General features: G+C 52.9%; 2 protein-coding genes across 2 annotated transcripts; one reads left to right on the forward strand and one right to left on the reverse strand.

Annotated features, from left to right (window-relative positions):
• The first annotated feature begins 201 nt into the window (after positions 1 to 201).
• Positions 202 to 7,121, forward strand: RIT1 (Ras like without CAAX 1). Its single transcript, XM_068995308.1, has 5 exons — positions 202 to 374; positions 875 to 931; positions 2,496 to 2,569; positions 2,982 to 3,173; positions 4,320 to 7,121. The coding sequence occupies exons 1-5, from the start codon at positions 275 to 277 to the stop codon at positions 4,548 to 4,550; spliced, it is 654 nt and encodes a 217-aa protein (XP_068851409.1). The 5' UTR covers positions 202 to 274; the 3' UTR covers positions 4,551 to 7,121.
• Positions 7,122 to 12,764: 5,643 nt separating this feature from the next.
• SYT11 (synaptotagmin 11) lies at positions 12,765 to 25,063 on the reverse strand. Its single transcript, XM_068995366.1, has 4 exons — positions 24,945 to 25,063; positions 20,767 to 21,590; positions 17,986 to 18,106; positions 12,765 to 15,737 (listed from the first exon to the last, which is right to left on the reverse strand). The coding sequence occupies exons 1-4, from the start codon at positions 24,976 to 24,978 to the stop codon at positions 15,424 to 15,426; spliced, it is 1,293 nt and encodes a 430-aa protein (XP_068851467.1). The 5' UTR covers positions 24,979 to 25,063; the 3' UTR covers positions 12,765 to 15,423.
• Positions 25,064 to 25,417: the final 354 nt, after the last annotated feature.

Below are 25,417 nucleotides of genomic sequence, written 5' to 3' on the forward strand. Positions count from 1 at the left end.
TGGGGATGGGGGGATGGAGGAGGCAGTCGCAGGCTGAGGGGGGGTCCGAGAGCTGACGGCGGCCCCGAGATCCGGGAGTCGCGGGGCTGAGGGGACGCGGGTCCGGGGGTGCGCGGGCGGGCGCGGGCAGGGCCGTGTCCCCGCCGAGCCGCCGTCGGGCCCCGCCCGCTGCGCGCCCAGGCCGGGGCGGGCCCGGGCGGGCGCTGTGGCGGAGGGGCCGCCGCCATTTCGGTGTCGCTGCGAGCGGGGCCGGGGCAGCGGCGAGGGAGCGGCGATGGATCCCGGAGCCCGCCCGGGCGGCGGCGGCGGAGCCCCGGGGCAGTCCCGAGAGTACAAACTGGTGATGCTGGGCGCGGGCGGCGTCGGCAAGAGCGGTGAGTGCGGGGCTGCGGCCGCCACCCGCCCCGGGACCCGCCGTGCGCCGCGGGGGCAGGGCCGGGGGACTCGGCCCGAGGGGCTCGGCTGGGCAGCGGCCGAGGGGGAGCCGCGTTCCCTGAGTAAACCCCCCTTTTGGGCCCGGTGCCGCCCCTCCCGAGGTATCCCGACCCTCCCGGGGTGCCCTCGCTGGGGTGTCCCGGCCCCTCTCGGGATATCACGGCTCCTCCCGAGGTGGCCCGGCCCATCCCGGGGTGTCCCCGCCGCGGTGTCCGGACCCCTCCCGGGATGTCCCGGTCATCGCTTTCCGCCTCCGGCCGCGTCCCTGGGGCTCGTCCCAGCGGAGGACACGGGCGGAGCATCCCTGGGCCGACTGCAGCCCCCGCGCTCGGCCCGGGCCGTGCCCGGGTTTGGTTTTGTGCCGTGGCTGTGGGGTAGCGGTGGGATCAGGGGAGCTGTGAGCTGAGCTGCTCACTTGTTCCCTGATTTCTGCTTTCAGCCATGACCATGCAGTTCATCAGTCACCGGTTCCCAGAGGATCATGATCCCACTATTGGTGAGGAAAATCTCTTTTCTGTTCGTTTATTCCCTTGCCAGGTCGAGCTGTTACAGCCTATTGCTTTAAGGTATTCAATTCAAAGATACCTGTAAATCTGGCTGTAGATTGATCACTCATCAGGAAGAGCATTCCCAGCAGGTCAGGCAGTGATCCTGCCCCTCTGCCCAGCCCTGGGAGGCGCCTCTGGAGTGCTGTGTCCAGCTCTGGCTCCTCAGCACAGCAGGGACACGGAGCTCCCGGAGGGTGACAAAGATGCTGAAGGGCCCGGAGAGATCCGTGCCCAGCACAGGCTGAGGGAGCCGGGGCTGCTCAGCCTCGAGAGGAGCCCCAGCTGAGAGGGGCCCTCAGCCCTGGGTGTCCCTGTGTGCAGGGAGGGCTCAGGGCAGGGCCCAGGCTCTGCTCCGGGGCCCGGCAGCGGCCCCAGAGCAGCGGGCAGGGCCTGAGCCCGGCAATTGCCCTGCCCAGGAGGCAGAAGTGCTGCCCTGGGCAGTGCCCAGCCCTGAGCAGAGCCCAGAGCGGCCGTGGAGTCTCCTCCCTGGGGACATCCCAGCCCCATCTGGCCACAATCCTGTGCCCTGTGCTCTGGGATGGCCCTGCAGCTGACCTGCTGCAGTCCCTTCCAACCTGAACCTCTCTGTGTTTCTGTGATTTGAAGGGTCCTGAGAGTGGGATGTGAATCCTGAATTTCAGCTCTTTAATCATTTTCCAATCCATGCATTCAGGGCATGCCCTGTCTCTGTTTGTGTGTTGGCAGACAGGGACTGAAACTGCTGCTAAGCCATTTTTAGTTGTCTGTTCACAAAATCCAGGCTCTGTGCTGTGCTCAGCTCTTTCCTGTTCACTTGTCAGGCCAATTGTTTTCTGTGTTTGAGAAATTGGGAGGGATGAAAGTGCTCAACAACTCACTCTGGTGCTGTAGAACTTTGGCAGCATCTCTAGGAGAAACCTGAACCAACATTTACCCAGTGGAAGGAAAAGTGGGGGAAAAAAAGCCAAATTCTTGCTGAGAGTGGGTTCTTAAAGTGTGGGAGTGCTGACTGAGAGGCACAAAATATTTGTGTATTTATATATTCATAGACAGATTGGTTTTATATGGTATTTATTATAAATATTTATATAAGTAATATTTATATCTACATATATAATATTTAACATTTACATATATAATGTTTCATATATTTTATTGAGATATATATTATAATGTCTTCTAAGAAGTCAGCAGTTGTTGGCAACCAGTTCTTCCCGTGAACCACAGATCTTTTCTGGCTTTGAGAAAAACCAAATGATATTCCTCTGTGTTTCCCACCAAGGTGGCCAAAATGAATTTCTGGGCTGAAATTCATTTTGATCACCTTGGTGGAAAACACGATTTTTGCACGTGAAATGTTGAATCACACCAGAACAATTAGAAATGTAACTTAATTTAAACAAAGCTCAGACTGAGGTAGTCCAGTGCTCCTGCTGGGGTGGGTGGTTCTAATGTAGCACTGTCTTGGTGAGCTGGTGGCTGATGAGTGCTGTGCTTGTATCCCAATCTCTCTGATGTCCTGGGAATCCACAGAGGATGCCTACAAAATCCGGATTCGCATCGATGACGAACCTGCCAACCTGGATATTTTGGACACAGCAGGACAGGTGTGTGAGTAATTACAAGTGAATGGAGAGCATGTGAAGCAGCCTGTAATGATCAGGTGTAGAGACAGAAATCCTGCCTAAGAGATGCCTCTTTTATTCCAAACTGGGGGGGTTTGAGCTCTCTTACTTCTCATGAGCACCGTGCTGATGGTGCCTGACTCAAACTGTGGCACTGCTTCCCCCGCTGGTGAAGCAGCAGCATCTGTGAGCTGGTAAATCACGTGTCAGTGGGGTTTCTGTGCCAAGGGAACCTCGGGGGCCATCCCAAACACACTCACGGCTTGTGGGGCGGGGAGGTCGATGCCCAGGTGTTTGCACAGCCGGGTTTGGATCTCAGGTTGTGTCTCCTATCCTGAGAAAACCGGGAATTCTTTACACTGGTGGAACTAACAACGCCATTGTCTGCTTCTAGGCAGAGTTCACAGCCATGAGGGACCAGTACATGAGGGCTGGCGAGGGCTTCATCATCTGCTACTCCATCACGGACCGGCGCAGCTTCCACGAGGTGCGCGAGTTCAAGCAGCTCATTTACCGCGTGCGCCGCACCGACGACACCCCCGTGGTGCTGGTGGGCAACAAGTCCGACCTCACCCAGCTGCGCCAGGTAAAGGCCATGGGGAGCCCTCCCTCAGGAGCTGTTCCTGTTGGAAAATGCGGGGAAACAAGAGGGTTTTGTCCCTTTCTTTGTTTCTTGTCATATTGTCTCTGTGACGAGAGCAGTGCTGGTTTCACACGGAATGTGGTGAAAACCGGCTGCCTGTAGCAAGCACGGAAATGAAGTGTTTAAGTTCAGCTGATCCTGGGCTTTGCTTTGTTTGTAATTCCTGATTTGCTGGTAGGTGTGAGGCTGGGCATGAGCTCAGAGCCCCCCCTGAGCCCTGGGCTGAGCCCCCAGTGTGGGCAGCAGGAATGGGGGGATTCTGCCCCTGTGCCCCGCTCAGGTGAGACCCCACCTGCAGAGCTGCCCCAGCCCTGGGGCCTGGCACAGGAAGGACCTGGAGCTGCTGGAGTCAGCCCAGAGGAGGCTCCAGGATGAGCAGAGGGGTGGAGCAGCTCTGCTGGGAGGAAAGGCTGAGGGAGCTGGGAATGTTGAGCCTGGAGAAGAGAAGGCTTTGGGCTGACCTCATTGTGGCCTTCCAGGATGTGAAGGAGCTGCAAGAAAGATGGAGAAAGTCTATTTCCAAGGGCCTGGAGTGCCAGGACAAGGGGGAATGGTTTCCCCCTGCCAGAGGGCAGGGATAGATGGGATATTGGGAAGAAATTCCTCCCTGTGAGGGTGGGGAGGCCCTGGCACAGGGTTCCCAGAGAATCTCTGTCTGCCCCATCCCTGGAGTGTTCAAAGCCAGGTTAGATGGGGTTTGGAGCAAGAAAGCTTTTAGAAAGGGTTTTCCTGGATCTGGGAAGTAGTGTGACAAACACAACAGCTTCTGGCAGGGGAGAAGGAAACTTCCTTAACAAACTACCAGGCCTGAGGCTGCTCATGTCAGACAGCTTGTAGGTTTAGGTCAAAAAAAGGAATATTCTTTGAAGTTTGTTTTTTGTGAATGTCCAGAGAGTCTCTGGCACTGCCAGAGAAGTGATGAGTGAAAGCAGAACAGGTTTGCAGAGAAGCCTTTGGAGATGGGTGGAAACGACCTGCCCTGGGACTTGGAGTGTCCCTGCAGAGAAACACTGAGCACAACAGGGGCTGGCAAAGGAATAAACTCGCAGGGTTTGGCTTCCCTGACCAGGGTGTGCACTTGTTTCCCAGGTGTCCAAAGAGGAAGGCTCTGCTTTGGCACGGGAATTCAACTGCCCCTTCTTTGAGACGTCGGCCGCGTTCCGCTACTACATCGACGACGTGTTCCACGCGCTGGTGCGCGAGATCCGCAGGAAGGAGAAGGAGGCCGTGATGGCCATGGAGAAGAAATCCAAGCCCAAAAGCAGTGTCTGGAAAAGACTCAAGTCTCCCTTTCGGAGGAAGAAGGATTCGGTCACTTGAACAGAAGATTCCTCTGCAAAACAGGACAAAAGCTGTGACCTTTTGTGACCAAAGCAGCTCGGTGACAACACTGACAGGATGTGTGACACCTGAGGGGACTTTGGGAGGGAATGCGTAACTCTGCCTGTTGTTTTTGTTTAGAACCATGTTCCCTTGATCCTGGATATTGACCTTCAGACCCAGTGACAGTTGTACTTTGTTTGTTGTCATTTTTTACCGGACCTGGCACGTGTTGGCCACAGAGGCCGATGGGTTCGTGGCCCTGCACTTCGGAGTGTTTGTTCTTGGTCACAGCACCCTGGAAGCTGAACTGTGCCAACCTTTGCTGGAGTTGCACCCAGCCTCGCTGAACCCATGTTGTTTGCACAAGAGGATTTTGCTGCTCTCCAGATCAACAACCCACAGTGTGAGAGGCTGAACAGGCGTTCACAAAGCGTCATGGCCTTGGAGGTCACTGAGCAGAGCTGGGCTGGGCTTCTTGTGCCCTCATGGAATAGATTTCTTTCCAGGAAAATTGACGTGGAATACTGGTGTGCAAGTTCATCCAAGTGATCAGTTTGTCAGCAGTGCTGCAGGTGGGATGTAAACAAGCCAGAATCACAGAATCATTTAAATTGAGATCATCGAGTCCAGCCTGTGACCCAGCACCATCCTGTCACCCAGACCAGAGCATTCAGTGCCACGTCCAGTCCTCTGAACACCTCCAGGGACCGTGACTCCACCGCCTCCTGAGCAGCCCCTTCCAAATTCCCATCACCCTTTGTCATGAAGGCAAACTGTGGTTCCTGTGGCAGCTGTGGCTTGGCAGCAGTGCATGGACATGTGGGCTGTTCCTGCTGCAGACAGCACTGAAGGTGCTGCCACAGCCCGTGGACTGTGAGGTGCTGGAGGAGGCACAGCTTGGAGCTCCCTGGCTCGTTAAAAATCCTGGTGGGAACGGGGCACTGGCTGGGTTAGTCAGCTTTGTGTCACCCTAAAGGAACCAGTGACTTTGGGAAGTGGGAGTCTCTGACAGTCATTCCCAGCTGTTCTGTGGAAACTGTTTTGCAGAGAAAGTGGCTGATCCTGAGGGTCTGGGCCCAGAACTGACATTCCCTCATCCCGCTGGGGTTCTCCCAGTGCATTGCTGGAGCAGGGGAGGGAAGCACAGGCCCAGCAGCTCCTCCCCTCCCTGATCTCACCTGTGCAGGTAACTGGGGCAGTTTCTGATGCTCACGAAGAACGATTTGCTTGTGAGGCAGATCCTCCACACATGGAGGGACTCTGTGCCCTTGAGCTGATTGGTTTTACAGCAGTTTTGGGATCAGGTGCCTGGTGCTCCTGTGGATTTTGCTGTTTGACCATAGGACAAATCACAGCTGGGTAACTCAGATGTGGTTAAAAGCAGTTTTCTCTTAACCAAGTGCCTGGAATCCTTTGGTGGGAGAGTGAAAGAGCTGATTGGACTGAAGTGATCTTCCTGATCTCCACTCAGATCTGTGCTGTCAGTCTGTGCTGCACGGGACAGGGGCATCCAAACTGAGAACCCAGGTGTAAAAGGATTAGTAAAGGAAGTGAAGATAAAAAAAAATATATATATATATATGTAAAAAAACTCCTTATTACCTAAGATAGGACTGGAAGTCCTGTACCTGTTGGTTTTAAGAATATTTTCTTTGTGGAAGATTTAAACAAATGAGAATTGTGGCAAGGGCTACATTTTACATTTGCTCCGTGATGAGCTGGACATTTAAATTGGTTTCCATTTCTCGTCTCCTCCCAGTGCTACGCTGCTCTGGCAGCAATCACAGAATCAAAAAATTGCTTGGAAAAGGCTGAGGACACTTGGGATTGTTCAGAATTTCAGACTCTTTCCTGTTCCTGCGTGAGCGGCCGCGGGCATCTCTTCAGCGTTCTCATTGTTGGATTAAAAACTGCCTGAAACTCGGATAAAAACACCACCTGGCCAAAAACTGGAGGAAGAGAAAGAGGAATGAGCTCAGAAGTGGCTCTAAAGCGTTTTTTGGCTCTGTCAGGTGTTTCAGAGCTGGGGCCTGACAGTGATGATGTATTTTCCAGTGCTTCTTCATCAGCTCTCGGAGCACAGCTAAAGGAGCCTGGCAGAGGTGCTGAATGCTGTACAGGACTATTTCCACCCCTAAATAACTGAATTCTGTGCCTTACCTGAGTCCTGCAATGCAGTTTAGGTGTTTACTAATGCCTTTGGTGAGCCTGTTGCTTCTAGAACTCGTAGAGCAGAACAGCAGCCAGCACTTTTTCTTTTGTACGCAGTGTTATTCAAAGAGTTTTATTTTTTGTCATGTATAAATTTGTACACAGACTGATTGTTTTATTTGACACAATATATATAATTTTTAATACAAACTCTCTGCTTTGGATGTCTCGGTCTGTGGTGGGGTTGTTCAGCCTGAGAGTGCTGAAGGAGGACAGTTCATTGTGTGCTTGTAAATTTGGGATGTGCTTCCCATGCTTGAAAAAAAAAGAGTTGGTTCATTGCATTTGAGTGGTGCAAAGGCTAAAAATTCTGTGAGTCTGGTGCTAAACTGTTGAAATATGAACATTTTCCATCCAGTTGTGTTGCTTTTCTCTGTGTGGTGAATTTCCAAGGGCAGGAGGAGCTGCCTGAGGTCACTGTCCAAGGCTTTTGCTGTGGCCCCTCCTGTTGGGTTTGGGAGGGTCAGAGAATCCCAGAGTGGTTTGGGTGGGAAGGGACTTAAATCCCATCCAGGCCCATGGGCAGGGACACCTCCCACTATCCCAGGCTGCTCCAAGCCCCAATGTCCAGCCTTGGCCTTGGACACTGCCAGGGATCCAGGGGCAGCCACAGCTTCTCTGGGCACCCTGTGCCAGGGCCTGCCCACCCTCCCAGGGAACAATTCCTTCCCAGTATCCCATCCATCCCTGCCCTCTGGCAGTGGGAAGCCATTCCCTGTGTCCTGTCCCTCCAGACCATTTTAAATACTCCATCTCCATGTTTTTTGTCAGCTCCTTCAGGTCCCAGAAGGCCACAATTACATCACTCCTGAGCCTTCTCCAGCGATCTTAGGGGCCTTTTCCAATCTCTTATGATTGTATAGAATAAACCCCAGAAATACAGAAACAACTCTGAAGCATTCCCAAAGCTCAGGATGGGGAAACACCACCTTGGGATGACTGAGAAGGGATAAAAAGGGAAGAATGACGTGGCCTGAACTTCAGCGTGTGCACAAACAGGGTGTCCCCGATGTGCATGAACCAGCAAAGCCAATCCCAACCATCTCAAAGTTGACTTTGCTTTCATCTTTCTACCTTCTTTGCCTTCAGGTTTTGGTGTGGGTCGTTTTTCCTTTTTTTCCCTCTCCTGTACTGCAACTGTTCAAGTGCAGACTGGGTTAGAAAAAGTGAAATAATTCTCCTCTGGAGTCCTCATGTGGGTACAGTGTTCGAGTTATTTGGAAATACAGACATTCTCTGCAAAAAATACCAGAAGTCATTTTTAAAAAGCTGTATCTGCAGATTGGTTGTGGCCAAGACACTGATTCCAGTGGGATTGGAAGATCCTCTACAGGCCCTGCTGGACTTTTCCCCCTGGGCTGTGTATCTTCTGTGTAAGGGCTCTTTTCCATTCAGTCCCCCACCATTCCCAAGCTTCTTTTCCCCACCAGCTCTGCTATTCCTCTGCTACATAAGAAAAAAAGTGACTTGAAAGCATCAGCTCAGGCCTTGAGCTGTGACAGGAGGCAGCACCTTCATCTCCCTGCCTGTCTGGGGTTCCTTGCAGAGACCCAGACACCCGTCCCAGGTGGGACTGACACATCCCTTGGCACTGTGGGGAGATGTGAGTGCATGGATCTCAGCTTTGTAATTCCTCCTTGGAACAGCATCGTTCTGGAAGGCACTCGGTGCATTTTGCATTTCTGAGCTGCTGTTTGTTCCCTTCCTTACCAGGAAGGACTCGGGCAAGCTTTGACCTGAACTCTGGATTTTTGTGTCTCTGTATTAACATTCTCTTCAGCCCCAAACACCGAGGTGAGGAGCTGCCCGTGGAAAGTTGCCTTGCTTAAATGTTTGTAAAAATCGAGGTTACGTAAACTGGGTATTCCCCAAATAGTTTTGCCTGGGTTTTTTAGTCTTTTCAGGGCTCAGATGGGTCCAGCTCTTGCCCTGTCCCAGCTGAAATCAGCATGTCCTGAGAGTGTGGGGACTTGGGCCACACCTTCCCCTTCCCAGCCCACACGTGGTCGGTGTCCCCGAGCCTCCCAAGGACTCACAGGCTCCTCGTGCTCCGGGTTAATTTGGGAACGCTGCTAATTGGTTTTCCGAGAGCTGGCTGCGGTGATAACGGGATGTCCCCACGTGGCTGCTGAGTCCTTTTGGGATGAGTCATCCCAGGAGCAGATGAATTCATGTTCTGCTCTAAGTGGCACCACAGGGTTTGTGTTGGTGCTGGGGAGAAGCTGGAGGAGTTGAGCAGCACGGCAGCACTAAGGGCTTGCTTTGGGTTTTTCAGGGCTTGGGATTTTGTGGGTGTGTATTTATTGTGTTGGTTTGGGGTTTTGTTTTGCATTTTCTGCCACTAATGCTTTACTTATCTCTCGGTCTGTTTTTCCTTTCCTGTCCTGTTACATTTGGCCCAGTAAATTCTCTCCCTGAGGGTCAGGCACTGCCTGTGGCAGAGCAGTGACCCGGGAGCTCGGACACCCAGGCTCTGTTCCAGCCCAGCAGCTTCAGGTGGTGGTGGCTCTCTGGGGCTGTAGAATCATGGAATGCCTGAGGTTGGAAAAGCCCTCCCAGCCCACCGAGTCCACCCTGTGCCCGATGCCCACCCTGTCCCCAGCCCAGAGCTCTGAGTGCCACCTCCAGCCCTTCCTTGGACACCTCCAGGGATGGGCACTCCAAACCTCCCTGGGCAGCCTCTGCCAAGGCCTGAGCACCCTTTCCATGAGGAAATTCCTGCTGCTGTCCACCCTGAGCCTCCCCTGGCACAACTTAAAGCCATTTCCTCCTGTTTTCCGTGGGAGCAGAGCCCGACCCCCCCGGCTGCCCCCTCCTGTCAGCGACTTGTGCAGAGCCACAAGGTCCCCCCTGAGCCCCCTTTTCCCCAGGCTCCCTGAGCTGCTCCTCACAGGAATCCCTCCCCAGCCCCTGCAGGCTCTGGAGGGTCTTTCTTGGCTTTACTTTTTGGATCCTTTCCAATTCCCGACAACAACGGAGCCTCCGCAGGGGCCCCGCGATCCTCCCGCCGCTCTGGAAAGGCTCGTTCAGAACTCGGATCCAGCTGTTGCATCTCAATGAGGGTGGAATAAGGGAGAGAGGGACCCCCGGGGCAGCCCCAGCCCCGCGCCTTTGGGGCTCCGAAAGGACACGGAGCCTCCCGTGCCTCCCGCTCGCAGGAGATGCCGGCAGGGCCCCAGCCAGCGCTGCCATCGGCAGTGACTCACATCGCCCTGGCAACGCGATCCGCTCCTGCGGGGAATGAGATAAGGCAGGAGGGGAGCTGGAGGAGGAGAGACCCAATTGTGCCAAGCGCCGAGCAAAATCCCGCTGGTGGCAGTGGCAGAGCCGGGGAAGGTGGGAAGAGAGTCGGGGCTGAGCTTCCATGCTCTCCACAAAACCTTTTCTCTGTTCATGGTTTGTCGAACCCATTCTGTTCGCCTTTTTTTCCCCCTTTTTATGATGCAAATCCTTTTGTTCCCGTTAGGCTGAATGGGGTAAGAACGTGAAACCCGCCGGTTTCTAAAGGCGTGTGGTGCTGGATGCAGGAGTCAAGCAGAGAAGGATGAAGAGAGATTCCCTTTCACATTTTGGACAATGAGTAGAAGATAATCAGTGACTGTGCACTTGGGCTGAATAGTTTTAGCCAACTGCTCAATAACTCTGATTATTGCCCTGATAGATCACTGAGAGGTTTGGAACACCCTGATCAGTGACGGTGCAGAGAACGTGGAAATGAAGGGGAAATATCAGTGTTAAATAAACCTCTGTGTCCTGACTCACTGGGCATCGAATTTGAATGCCTGCAAGAGTCGCAGAATCCCAGAATGGTTTGGGTGGGAAGGGAGCCTAAAGCTCAGCCCATCCCAGCCCCTGCCATGGGCAGGGACAGCTCCCACTGTCCCAGGCTGCTCCAAGCCCCAATGTCCAGCCTGGCCTTGGGCACTGCCAGGGATCCAGGGGCAGCCACAGCTTTTCTGGGCACCCTGTGCCAGGGCCTGCCCACCCTCCCAGGGAACAATTCCTTCCCAATATCCCATCTAACCCTCCCCTCTGGCAGTGTGAATCCACTCCCCCTTGCCCTGTCACTCCAGGCCCTTGCAAAGAGTGTCTCTCCATGTTTTTCGTGGGCTCCTTCAGGTCCTGGAAGGCTGCATTTAGGTCACCCAGATTAGCTCAACCCTGAGTGCCGTGGGTCATTCATTACCTGCAGAATCCTGGTGGGTTTGGGTAATTTTTTGTCTTCAGCACCTTCTCTGGCTGCCACTGGGGAGCAAAACGTTGGAATTAAATCTCCGGAGCAGAACTCTGGCGGAGCTTAATGAACTTGTGTGTTCCAGTCCCTCCCTCCCCAGTGTGACTGGGACAGCCGAGCCTGTCCCTGGCCAGCCTGGGGATGAGACAGTCCCTGTTGCACTTGGATTGATTTTGTCTTTGTCCCAGAGCAGAGCTGAAGTCAGATTTTAGCGTTAACTCTGGTTGTGTTGGAGGAGGCACACGAGGTGCTCCAAGGTGTGGAAAGCACAAAAATTGTGACATCCCGGAGCAGCTGGTGCTGCTCCAACCCCTGGGAGTGCCCAAGGCCAGGTTGGATGGGCTTTGGGGCAACCTGGGACGGTGGGAGGTGTCCCAGCCCAGGGCAAGGGGTGGAACTGGATGATTTTTAAGGTCCCCTCCAACCCTCATCACGGGTCTGTGATCCTCGCCTCCCTCTGCCGAGGAATGCCACATCCCTTTTCCAGGATCACCGCCCACCTCTTCGTAAAGCCTGGGCTGAAACCTCCTGGTTCCTCGCGGACGAGACCTGAAGCTCGTTTTGAGACACCTGAAGCACCTCTGGAAGTTGTTCTCCGCCGCACGGGGAGCTCTCAAGGAGAGCAGAGAGCGGCGTTAAGGCTGGAATCTGTTGCTGGGGAAACACAGCCCGGGGCTATTTGGCCTTTTCTAAAGCCGTGGCTTTGTGCCGAGCGATGTTGTTCTGGCTACTGTCGATGGGCAGCTGCAGAAAAACAACCCCAGAAGCCAAATCCCTGCGCTTGAGGAGGGAGCGCTGTGTCCTGCGCAGGGCGGGATGGACAGAAACATTCCTGGAGAATTCCGTTTCGACCAGGGGTCCAGGAACGCTTCCATCCATTCATCCTTCCTTTGCAACTAAAGGAATCTTAGGGTCTTCTGGGCTCAGTCACGCTTTTCACACCGAAGGGAGAAGGGAATTTTGCTGCTGCTGTTAATCCTGGTCAGATCTTTGGAGTGGTGTTGGAAAGCACGTTCTAAGGAAAAGCCTGGTCACAAGCCCTGCAGTCAGATTGCTTCTTTTTCTGCCCGTGTAATGTCCTTTTCCCCCACTTAGACTCAACTTAATGAATATCCGTTCATGCCAGATTGTACCAAATTACACCAAATTATAATGCAGTGAGGGTTTGGGATGGGCTAAGGCTTAAGTAAAAGGGTCATCAGGGAATCAGGGAATGGTTTGGGTTGGGAGGGACCTTAAAACTCGTCCCATTCCACCCCTGCCATGGCAGGGACAGCTCCCACTGTCCCAGGCTGCTCCAAGCCCCAATGTCCAGCCTGGCCTTGGACACTGCCAGGGATCCAGGGGCAGCCACAGCTTTTCTGGGCACCCTGTGCCAGGGCCTGCCCACCCTCACAGAGAGGAATTCCTTCCCAAAATCCAAACTAAATCCCCTCTCTGTCGGTGTGAAGCCATTCCCCTTGTCCTGGCACTCCAGGCCTTTATAAATAGTCTTTCTCCCTCTTCCTTGATGGCTCCTTCAGGTGCTGGATGGCCACAACTGGGTCACCCTGAATCCTTCTCATTTCCAGACTCGCTTTAATTTAATATTTCATTTGCCAGGATTCTGCTGCGTTTCTTTATTCCACTGAGATTTATTCTGCGTGTGCTCCTCCCGTGAATTAAATGCACATTTTCAGCAGAAATGCATATTTATAGAAACAAATCCTCGGAGTGCTCAGTCGCCTTCGTGTTGCCCACGGTCACACACAGCACAGGCAGCACAATTAAAGTGATTTAATTTTTATTTGCACGCTCAATGTGCGTTAACAAATTCAACATACAAGGTAGCATTACAGAATGTAGGTTAGCTTATAGCATTATGCAGTTTCACACAGGTTGAGTTAGATTTTTTGCCTTTTTTCTTTTTTTTTCTTTTTTTTTTTCCACACAAAGTTGTAACTGTCCAAGTTCATTTTACAATAGAAGACACAAGGTAAAGAATAACCACACCTGGGAGATTTTACAGTGAGTCCGCTGTCACTTACTGTCTATTTTATGTTTTAAAAAATATATATCTGCACATCTTCAGTTTCCTATTATTCCAGAAGAGTGTTGGAGCTACTCCTACCTGCCCGATAGCCTAAGTCTATTTACCCTGAGCATGTTTCCTTGACAAGAAATTCATCTTTCCTTTGCAACTAAAGGAATCTTAAGATCATCTAGGCTTAGTCATGCTTTTCACACCGAAGGGAGAAGGGAATTTTGTTGTTGCTGTTAGTCCTGGTCGGATCTTTGGAGCGGTGTTCAAAGCATGTTCCGAGGAGAAGTCGTGACAGTTGCTTAAACTGCAGCAACGCAATTGCTTAGTGCAAAAACTAGGATTGAAAGAGATCTACAGCAATTTCCAAGGGGGAACTCGTTCTCTGGGCTGTGGCTCTGAGCCACCAAGAGCTCGAGCTGGAAAGCATTTAAGACACTGATAAAATCTACTACAACCTCAGGCAGAAATCCTGGCCATGGGGATGGGTAATGGGGGGAGCAAAATCCACACTTGTGTCTGCTGAGAAATGGAGCTGCAGCCTCAAGGAGCCACTGCCTGAGAGGGAGGGCCAGTGAGTGAGTGGCTGTGAGTGAGAAAAATCAGCTTTCCAAAAATAATGCCTTAGGAAGAGATGCCAAAGTGGTGGCAGCTCACAAAGTGCTGCCTGTTCACACGGAGCTGCTGCTTCCCTGGCGCCTCGTGGGGAGCCGGGGGAGCCTCGCTCCGTTATTCCCATTTCAGGAGAGAGAAGGTGAAAAGGATCATTTTTCCAACAGGGATCTAAAATTCAGCAGTCAAATCCTGTAAGTAGGTAAATGATCTTAATTTTTAAAAAATGATAATCTGTTATTTGCATTCCTATTTGCATCCCACAGGGCTCAGAGCAGAGTGGCTGCCTGGGAGCAGCAAAAGGTTTCCTGAAAACCTGGGGCTGTCCAAGAGCCTCTCTGCAAACCCAGTTCTGCTTCTGGTTTTCCACTGGAGAGCCCAGGAACAATTTTAGTTAAAATTATTTCTGCTCAATTCACCAACACTGGTTACCATGAATTATTTGCTGCCAGTTATCATCCTTATCTGTGCCCTGGCTGGGCTGTAGCCAGAATACCCAAATCCAGTTCCATGCCAGGATGTTCTGGTTGTGTCCAAAGGCAGCTCCGGGGCCATGTGAGCACCACCACACGTCAGGCAGCTGCTGCCAAACTTTATGAACTTCTGTTCCAAATTCCTTACTCTGCGGGGTTAAAACAGCCTGAGGTGCTCAAGGTCCCTCTGGTCAGGGCCATCTGTCCCCTTGCAGGTGGTTCCCAGACTCAGGAGTCAGTCAGGATTTCAGGATTCCCCCAAGCTGCCTTGAAACTCCAGGTCTGGCCCATTTTTAGTGCCAGGCTTTGCCCTGTGTTTGCTCCTCTTTTGGGAGCTCTTGGGTGACTGCAGGACCACGTCTGATGCAAATTGACTCCAGCATGGATGAAGGGAAGCTTTGTGATCTTTTCATGCACAAGCTCTGCCTCCAAGGCCTTTCCCTAGCTCAGCTCTGCTTTGCCGTTGGACAGAACTCATCAGCCAGGTAGAATTTGGCATTTCCTGTTTAAGGGTTTCCTCACCAATCATTGTTTGGGTTTCTTTCACGCACAGACAGGATTAAATACAACGAAACCGAGCAGGATTTCCCCAATTCCTACAGTCTGTGAGATCCTGCCTGCGTGAGTCCCACGTGGCAAAAACAACGGGATCAGTTCGTTGGGGTTTGGATTTTAGAGTCAAGCCTTGGAGGCTGTGACCTCACAGCTCCCCAAGTCCATCCCAGCAACAAGGATTTCGGTGCCTGACACAGAATTGTTTCTTCTCTGGAGGCCAGTGCCATTTTCCCTGTATTTTCCTTTTGTGCCAGTGCAGAATTCTAACCCAGCTCTACATGGAAACGCGGTTGGGGCTCCCAAACCAGCACAGAACAGAACTGCAAGAACCAATGGGCAGGCAAAACTAACAAGAAACTAGAGGTTAAACAGCAGAATTCAGAAACTTTGGGAGAAGCCTAATAAAGACAGGCCAATCTTGGTGAATACCAGCAAAGACAGCTCGGCACAAACACAACTTCCATAGTGACAGATAATTGTATTAAAACCTGCAACTTGATATTGGCAGTTATACTAATTTCAGTTTGTAGTAGGCATGCAATAGCGTGATTACACTGTTATATATATTCGTGGTACCTTTTTTTTTTTTTTTCCATTTATTTCTTTATTCCCCATCGATTTTTTTTTTAATGCTCCTTAGAATTTTAGTGCCCTGCAAAAAAAAATCACATCACTAAGAGAACCAATCAGCTGCTGCTTCTCAACGAAAGTTTAGTCCTACAGCTAAAACAAGGTTTAAGTCTGTCCTAGGGGCTCGGCCTGTGCTCAGTACTCGCTCAGGCTGTGCCACTTGGCCACGGCTTTCCTGGGGCTGTCACACACCTCGCGCCAGTGCTCGGCGCCCGCCGCGCTGCCGCTGTGGGCGCCCAGGATCAGCCTCCCCACCACCTCGTTCTTGGTGGTGCGGTCGAAGTCGATCACCAGGAACTCGATGCTGATGTCGGGCAGGAGATCCACGGGGATGTCGTAGATGAAGGACTCGTTGAAGACGGGGTTCAAAGTGCACTTCTTGACGTGGGTCTTCTTCTTGGCGATGCGCTTGCGCCCGTAGTAAACGTTCACCTTGACGTAGGGGTCTGCTGGGGGGAGAGGGAGGAACCAATAACACGGCCCAGGACAGCTCCAGCACGGGGTGTGAGGCACGGGCACGGAGTGGGTTGGGATGGGAGGGACTTAAAAATCTCATCCCACCCCCTGCCATGGGCAGGGACAGCTCCCACTGTCCCAGGTGGCTCCAGCCTGGCCTTGGGCACTGCCAGGGATCCAGGGGCAGCCACAGCTTCTCTGGGAATTCCATCCCAGTCCCTCCCCACCCTCCCAGGGAACAATTCCTTCCCAATATCCCATCTAGCCCTGCCCTCTGGCAGTTTGAAGCCGTTTTCCCTTGCCCTGCCACTCCAGGCCCTCATAAACAATCCCTCTCCCTACTGGCTCCTTCCAGCACTGTGGGAGGCCACAGGAAGGTCACCCCAAATCCCAGACTGACCACCCCACCCTTGTTCAGGACACAGCCCAGCAAAGGGCCCAGGCAGTTTTGATAATTTGCAGATGGGAAACGCTGCCAGTGGAAGGTGCTGGGAAAGAAGAAAGTTTAAAACAAAGCCTCCCTTTTCCCCCCAGCCTCCCCCGGCCCTCGGGCAGCTGCTCTTTATGCAGACACTGGTGCAGGATTACAATCGAGGTACCAGGCACTGAGAGCTTTTTTTTTTTCTCATGCCACACAAGTTTTGAAGCTGGAAGGCCCTTGCCCAGCTGGCACTGCTTCTTTTTCACCTTTATTTTTTTAACCAGCTGAACTGGGCTTATGCATAATACAAAGATCATATAAAAATAAACAGTTAGTCACAAGATTCTGCAGGTAGAACATCACTGAAAAATTTATCCTGTGGCTTTTCTTTTTCTTTTTTTTTTTTTTTTTAACAAAAGAGTAAAGCCTAGGGCCTGCAATAATTAATCCTGGTCTTCATTTGTCTGCATTCCCTCTGAGGTGGCCAGGAGAAAGCTGCAAAACCAGGGCTACGTTTGCTCTCAGTCAGGCTGTTACTGAATCTCGGGTTGACTCCAACCATTTCCCCATAATCCCGAAGGAAACTTTGCAAAGGGGATTCAGGAGTCTCAGAATCTGTGAAACAGGGAAGCCAGAACAGCTGCTCTTCTCCTCTCTTCAAGCAGCACAAGAACAAACCCAGCAAAAACAACAGAAATGGAAAAAACCAAAACACCGAGCCAGAATTGTCTCGAATTCCTCCTCTCCATTCTGAGCCTGCCACTGCTCCTCGCCACACTTGTCCCCCTCCTCTCCCAGGGGCAGGGCCTGACAAAGCCATGGAACAGCTGCTCAGGACCACGAATCACAGAATCATGGAATGATTGAGGTTGGAAAAGCCCTCCCAGCCCACCGAGTCCACCCTGTGCCTGATGCCCACCCTGTCCCCAGCCCAGAGCTCTGAGTGCCACCTCCAGCCCTTCCTTGGACACCTCCAGGGATGGGCACTCCAAACCTCCCTGGGCAGCCCCTGCCAAGGCCTGAGCACCCTTTCCATGAGGAAATTCCTGCTGCTGTCCACCCTGAGCCTCCCCTGGCCCAGCCTGAGGCCGTTCCCTCTCCTCCTGTCCCTGTTCCCTGGGAGCAGAGCCCGACCCCCCCGGCTGCCCCCTCCTGTCAGGGACTTGTGCAGAGCCACAAGGTCCCCCCTGAGCCTCCTTTGCTCCAGCCTGAGCCCCTTTCCCAGCTCCCTCAGGAATTCTCCAGCCCCTTCCCAGCTCCACTCCCATCTCTGGACACGCTCTGACCCCAAATTTGAGGTCTCTCATCGGTGCCCAGCAAAGGGGACGGTCACTGCCCTGGTCTTGTGCCCACCCTGGGGCTGGTCCAGCCCAGGTGCCATCAGCCTCTCGCCCACCTGGGCACACCTGGGCTCACCTGGGCACACCTGGGCACACCTGGGCACACCTGGGCTCATGTCCAGCCCCAGCCACCCAGGGCCATTCCCAGTTTTCCTCACACCTTTGGCCTCGGCCCGTGGATCCCATGGATCCCATGGATCCAGGCTGTTCTGGATCCAGCACGGAGAGCTGCTGCCTCCACAAACCCCTGCCTGAACAAACCAACCAGGGCTCCCAGCAGGAAGGATTTGGGCTGCTTTGCACAGCCACCTGCAGGTGAGTGACGGAGCACTCAGAGCAATCCATCACCCTCAGGAAGAATCTGAGGAAAAATGTGCAAACAGCCAAAACCTGCAGCTGAAACAAGGGAAAAGCCCTGCAAGTGAACTTGGGGATTTATTTTTTCCCCACACGTGCAGAGCTGGAGAAAATAGCTTCTACCTGAGAGGCCAGTGATGTCCATCTTTGGCAAATGCCTGGCTTTCAGCACCACCACGGTCATTCTCTGTGCCACGGGCTGGTAGGACAGGGACACCTGCAGCTCCCCTCTGCTGATGCACTTCTGTCAGGGTGAAACACAGAGAGCTCCTCAGGACAAGGTGGTCTCAGAGCCAGGGATGATTTCTGGAGGTCGCCAGAATTCCCTTTCCTTGTGCTAAATGCCTTAAAGAGTGGGAAAATGAGCCACAGGCCACTCTTGGTGCCTCAGGTGCAGAAGGGAAACCACCCCGTGCTCCTCCCAGAGCTATGAGTGCCCCCACAGCCTGGAATTCTGCATTTCCAGCAGGGCAAACCTGGTGGGACCTTCTGAGGGAGGAGTGGCCACAGCTGGCTTTGGGCATCTGTGACTAAAGGGCTCTGAGAGGTTTGGGAGCTCAAATTCCACTGATTTTTGGTGGAGCCTCAGTAGCTGAGCTCCTCAGGCTCTTCAGGAGTGTCCTGACAGTCTCACCATCAGTTCAGCCTGCAAAGCTACAGGATGAAGATTAAAAGAAGATAAAACCAGAGCTGGTTTTATCTCAGGTCTCAGTTAAACCTGCTGTGCATCCTTCCAAAGAGTAACATTACGTTAGCATAACATTAAGATAATTAGTTTTGGTTTCCAGATGGTGTGTGTTCACTTCCACTCAGCTGGCACTGATTGAGATGGAGTTGATTTGCTGTCAAGGTGAACAGCACCAGCCAGGGGTGGGAACTCGTGGGGTGTCAGTCACAGAGCTGCTGAAACTTTGGGCTCTCCCCCAGAATTCCAGACCTCCTCCTGCCCCGTCAGGAGCTGGGACCTGGCGGAGCAAAGGGTCAGCGAGGCCCCAAGGAAGGGATTTTTCTCCTTTCAGAACACTGAGGCACAACAGCAAATGCCCCATTCCGTGCTCTGAGGTGAAGTTGTGTCAGTGCTCCTGCTCAGCTGAGCGAGGAAAGCGCAGAGTGGGAACTTAAACGTGGGAAATATTCGTTTTAATTTCATTCTTTTGATTTGAGTGCTTTCTGTGTGTTTACCACAAGTTTTTCAAATGCCTGGAATCACAGAATGATAACTATCCTGATTTGGGACTCACGAGGACCATGGTAGTCCAGCTGCTGGGAACTTACTGCTCCTGCAAAATTCTGAGAGGAGAATAAATATTTGAGCAAGTTCCTGGCCCTGGAAGGGAAATGTTTGGAACTTTGGCTCCTTGGATACACAAGAATGCAACAGCCAGAGAGAGATTTTTTATGGGGTGAGGATGTTATTAAGAGTTTTGGGGTTCTTCTGGTCTTAAGGTGTCCCTCCCCATGGCATGGGGTTGGAATGAGATGATCTTTAAGGTCCCTTCCAACCCAAATCCTTCTGGGATTCTGCTTCAAAGTAATTTGCAGTCTGTGATTGTCAGTTAGAAACTTTTGGGAATGTTCACTAGGATGGGATGTGGGATGCAGGCCTGGCCTGGGTCACTGGGTCATTACTGGCTGTTAAATGCAATTCTGCATCCCAGATTTTGAAGCCTCCAGACAAACTTTGTTTGGTTTTGATGCTGTGGAACGATGCAGATTTTCAAGCGTGCACATCTGGCACCAAGGTAAATCAATTTTTGATTACTAATAAATGGCAAATAATTGGCATTCTTGATTAAAATTATTTCTATTTAAATCTATTTTTTCCCTCTATTTTTAATCTATTGCTTCTAAGAGATCCAGTCAATGCACTGAAAAAAAAAATATTAAAGACCCTGAACCAGCCGCTTGTTTTATCCTAAAAAGCATCCCAAGAACTGAAGAGCAGCCAAGTAATTACCAGAACTCTTGGTTTGTTGGGGTCATTGACACAGAATCTCCTTTAAATAATAATAATAACAATAATAACAATAATAACAACAATAACAACAACAACAACAACAACAACAATAATAATAATAATAATAAAGAAGCTGAACACCCCATAAAGTAGAAACATTTCAAGTTAAACAGTGCCACTCTAGGACATAAGGAAGGATTTTATAGAGCCCAGCAATGATTTCCAAGCTGTTACATCAATAAGTGAGCCCAAATGCCTTTTGCTATTGAACCTGGGAGATGGGCAGCAGAAATCAACTGAGCAAGAGGATTAAAATCTTAAGTACCTCCTCCTCTCCCTCCTCCTCCTCCCTGAGCACACAAACATCTGCTCCAGAGTGCTCATCCTTCTGTCTACAGCACCAGGCACCAAGAGCGGGATTCATTTCGCTGGGATTCATGTCACCCAGATTTCAGATGTCTGCCTTTTGTTCCCAATCCAGCCCATCTCAGGTGGGTTCCTGGGCGCTGATTTCTGCTCCAGGACAAGAGGAATCCCACCAGGCTGCACTGGCACAATTTTACAGCAACAATTCAGATGTAAATAATTCCAAGCAGAGGGGTCTAAACTGGTCAGATCAGACAAATTTCCCTCTCTAAGTGAGGTTTGCAGATGAATGTCCTGTTACCACATCAGCTTTTATTTGGAGATGGGAATTTGCCTTTTTTCTTGGCACCATCCATCGTAACATTCCTCCTTCCTGTGCCTCAGGGGTGACAAAACCTTACCCACCTGCCATCACCACACAGCAGAGAAGTGCCCAGCTAAAACCACAGCCACATCAAACCCAAACCATGCACCTGGGGAGAACCAGGCCTCGTGGCTGAGGAATTGCATTATTCCTGGTGGTTAAACCACGGACCCAAAGAACTGGGATCAAACACAGGGCAAAGAGCCTCATAACTTACTTGTATGTTCCTTTTGAGGATCTCCCTGGTCAGCTGGACCTTCCCGGTGCTCGGATCCACCCCTGCAAGGGGCACCATCACCTCCCCAATCACATCATCCCGGGAGAAGCGGTCGAAGCTCAGCACGAGGAAGTGCAGCACCAGGTCCTGGAGCTGGCTGTAGGGGATCCCGTAGAAGGTGAAGGTCTCGTCGAAGACCGGCTCCAGGGTCTTGCGGAGCACGCGAGTCTTGACACGGTGCCTCTTGTCGGGCAGAATGGTCATCTTGATGTAGGGGTCGGAGCTCTGGGTGTGCTCGTCCATCACGGGCAGCCCGTGCGCCTCCTGGATGGTGACCACCAGCGCCTTTTTGGGGAAGTTGTAGTCCACTGAGAAAGTCAGGTCTCCCAGCATGACGTCGTCGCCCGGGGAAGAGGGGGAGGAGGTTTTGCTCCCTCCCGGGGTGAGGCTTTGATCTGGGCTGAGTTCGTCTCCGTAATCTACTTTGATGGGGAGCTGGTCGACGCGGGGAGCTGCGCCGGGCGCGTCCGGAGCCTTGTCGGAGCCCATCAACCCAGACTCAGCAGCATCCACCAGGAGGTTCCCCCTGCCCGCCTCCTTGGCCGTGCCGTTCTTGTCTCTCCGGATCCGGTTGATTTTCTTCCTGTTGCTCAAGGTCTCCGGGTAGATGCTGATGCCTTTCAGCATGTGAATGAATTTGTACGGGGGGGTTTTGTGCTTCTTTTCTGCTTGCTGGTGACAGCATGTCCACACAAAGACTGTGACTGAGACAGAAACCACCAGCACGGTGGCTCCAATGAGTCCTGCCACCACGGGAGACACATCTGTGGGGAGACAAGGCAGTGAGGCCCCAGGTGTGCAGATCTACACAGTCCTGCCGTGCTCTTAATCCTGGGATCTGCCTATCAAAGCTTCCCCAGACACCACTTCTGTTTCTAAATTTATTTCTCACACTCCTAAGGCGTGCCTGACCTGTGTTCCATGTGCTAAGGATCTCAAACTGTTGATTGCCTTATCTTGCCAAAGCCAGCTCCTGCATCACCAGCATCTCCATAGGAACGCGGGCTCTTGATGTGCAGGAAGCATTTTCTTTTATTTTTTTAATGCCCCTTTCAGAAATGTTACACAATTCTATTTCCACAACGGGGAGGGGGCAATAAATACGGCCGTAATGCTGGATCGGAGAGATCCTTTAGTAACAATTTTTAAAACTCCACTTTGCCCTGAAATGGTTGTTTTGCCCTGGCCCTTGTGGCCGAGGCCAAGGGCAAACGTGAAATCTCCCATGGAAATCCAGTGCCCAAACCGCCAGACAGAAAATCCTGGGCTTGGATTTATGGATTATCTGATATTTTCTAGATTTTATGCCAACTGTGTTAATCAGTAATGGCAAGGCAGAATAAAAAAAAAATAAATACCACGTTCATTTTGATCTGGTTATTTGCTAATGGATGACTTTGGAGAAGTTTTGCCAAGGCACGGAATGAAGCCAGTGGTGCTGAGCTCCCCAGGACACTGCACTGACATCCTCCAGCAACTCCGAGAGGACTGAAAGGCTGGGGTGGGTGGAGGATGGAGAGCAGATGGAAGAGAAGGAGATGTGAAAAGAGCTGGGATTGTTCAATGTTAAAAGGGGAGGAAAAGGAGGGGATTTTTTTCTGTCTTCAGTTTCTTGGTGGGGGGTTTAGGAAAGGTGGAGTCAGGCTCTCCATGTAATTTATTTTTGTATTCCTGCTTTTAAAGCCATTTTCTTTTATCTTTGGGAAGCCAGGAAACAAAAGAAAAGGTCCTCTAACCCCATATCTCTTTCTTTTACAAATTGTACAAACCACTCCTTTACCAAAAACCATTATCATGGCAATCGTGGCAGTACCCAAGTGAGACAGCTGCTTTAAAAAAAGCAAACCTGTCTCAATTTCCTCTTCATTCTGTACCACAAACAGGAGGAAACAATCTTCTAACCTCATCCTTGAAGCTATAGGGAGCACCATGAGTTTGGATTTTCTCTGTTCTTCCCACATCACTGTTTCCTGAGGTTAACAGGCTGTAAACTGAGCACCTGACAGACTCAGGGAAAATTGTTCTGCCTTCTCCCAAAACTGGAAAAACCACTTTTGGTTAGACAGAAGCCTTTCTGACCTGCAGCTGGAATCTTTGTCAGTGGTGATTGATTCCACAGAGAAACCTGTCCCAGGTCTCACTGCAGAGCCTGGGAATGAATTAACTAAAGCAAGAAGAATTCATAATGTTGACAAACACTGCCCCAAAACCCCAACTTCAGTTTGTTATTTAATGTTCTCTCTTTGATATAAGGCAAACGGTCTTTAACAACTCATTTGGAGACAACTCAGCTTAAAAAGCTTTGGTGGATACCTAAGAAAAATGCTGAAACTCCATTCTTATTCTTATTCTTATTCTTATTCTTATTCTTATTCTTACTCTTATTCTTATTCTTAATTTTCTTATTCTTATTTTTATTCTTATTCTTGCTTCTCAGTGTGTGTTTTTTTGTTTCTGTTGTGTCCTCACAGAATCAGCTCTTGTATCTTCATTTCCTGCACCTCTGACAGGACAATTCCAGCAGCAGCACCCGACAGTCACACCAGAAAGTACCAAATAAATCTTTTCTCCCACTGAATTATCGCAACTCTAAATATTATTTCAACTCTAAATATTATTTCAAGTCTCACGTTTGGCTCCCATGACATTCTGTGGCAAAGAGCTCCTCAGCCTCATGACGTGGCTTGAGGTTTGCTGGGTCCCACCTCATCTCACCCAGTGCCTGTTCGTGCCTCAGGATCTTGCTCACAATCCCCCTTGTCCTGGCTGAAGGCTCCCGTTTATGTAATCATTCCATACATCCTTTAGTCCTGTCTCCATAATTCCCTGCACTTGAAAACTACGCTGACCTAAAGCTGCCTAAACCCAATTCCAGTGAAGCTTTTGCAGCTTTCAGAGCACTCCCCACGCCCAGTGTCCATCAGAAATGGCAGCACAGCCTGACACCTCCCTCCAACAGAGCAGAACTTTGCTTTTTTATCCAAACTTTGTGGAAGACGCCTTTGTTCCGACGTGACGCTACGATTTGACCGCAACAAGATCAAAAATCACTGAAAGCCTCCTTTGAAACCCGATGTTTGCTAAGGATACCCCAATGGTGGCCAATGGTTAAATGGTGACAGCACATGGCTCTCAGATCCCAGGAAACACAAGGTAAGAGGGAAGTGGGGCCGTTCTCCATGAGATAAATGCTGTCGGATAGAGGAATATCCCTGAGCACTTCGGGATTCAGAGGAAACGCAGCGCCCGTGCAGTGCCCACGGGGCCGGAGGGTGGGAGGGCAAGGTCAGCGGGTGCTGCAGGACAGGCGGAGGCAGCGCTTTGGATGCTCAGCGCTGGAGGAAGCCCCGGCGCTGCGGCCCCCGCCCTCCTCACGCCGGGGCTGCACGAAAAAAACATCCCAAACCCGAGCGATTCTCGGCCCAACAGCCCCGGGCCGGGCCCCGCACGGGCCGGGCCCTTCGCTCCCCCCGGGGGCTGCGCGGGGCTCGGAGCTTCTCCATCGCCCCCGCGGCGCTCCCGGCACCGGCTCCCGACTCCGCCCGGGCCCCGCCAGCGCTCGGCCGGGCCGGTTCCCCCCCCGCCCCGCCCCGCCCCGGCCCCGCCGCCGCCCGCAGCATCCCCCGGTGCCCCGGGCAGGCCCCGCCTTGTGCCGCCGGTGCCGGTGCCGCAGCCGCCCCGGGGAGCGCGAACAAAGGCCGGGGCGCGGCGCGGCCCGGCACAGACATCACGTCATCGGCCCGGGCTGCACCTGCCACCGGCCCCCGCTCCGCCACCGACCGCCGGCAGCGGCCCCGCTCCCGGGGCCGAGCGCTGGCACCGCCCCAGCAGCGGGCGGCGAGCGGCGGCCGCGGGGGGAGCAGCATCGCCCGGCCGGCGGGGGCGGAGGGGCCGCGGGATGCTGAGGGAGCGGGGCATGCTGAGGGGCCGGTACCGGGGGATGCTGAGGGGCCGCGGCCGTCGGGTGCGGGGAGCCCGGGACCGGCGCTGCCCGTCCCCGCGCGGTGAGAGGGGGGGGGCGAAGGCGCAGGGCACGGCCCGGCCCCGGAGGCGCCTCTCGGGGCCCCGCCGGGGCGGAGGGGCCGCAGCCGGGGCCGCCGCGGCCCGGCCCCACTCACCGAAGCCGGGGTGGACACTGGTGATCTCGGCCATGGCCCCGCCGAGGCCGGGGCCGCGGGGGTGCGGGGCCCGGTGCGGAGGATGCTCTCGCGGCCGGGATGCAGGAGCTGCCGACTGGTCCCGCTGCGGCGCTCGCCCCGCCCGGCCCCGCCCCGCCCGCGGCGGCCCCGCCCGGCGGTGACTCGGCAACTGTCGGGGCTCCGGGCACGGAGCCGTGGGGCGTGTGCCCGCTGTGCCTGAACCCCCCTCCCCCCCTTCCCACAGGGAAGCGACGGCACCGGCACCGCGGGCGGCAGCACCGGGCGGACCCGCCCTGCCCCACGGGGAGACCCCCGACGGCAGAGGCGGGCGGGGGGCTTGCACCGGGCGCGGCGCCGCCGGGGTATGTGTGCGTGTCTCTGTGTGTGTGAGAGGTTGGACCGGGCACCGGCGGCGTCGCCCAGCGAAGATGGCGGTGCCCGCGCTCGGTGCT

Source organism: Aphelocoma coerulescens, chromosome 25, assembly GCF_041296385.1.
Source record: "Aphelocoma coerulescens isolate FSJ_1873_10779 chromosome 25, UR_Acoe_1.0, whole genome shotgun sequence".
NCBI lineage: Eukaryota > Metazoa > Chordata > Aves > Passeriformes > Corvidae > Aphelocoma > Aphelocoma coerulescens.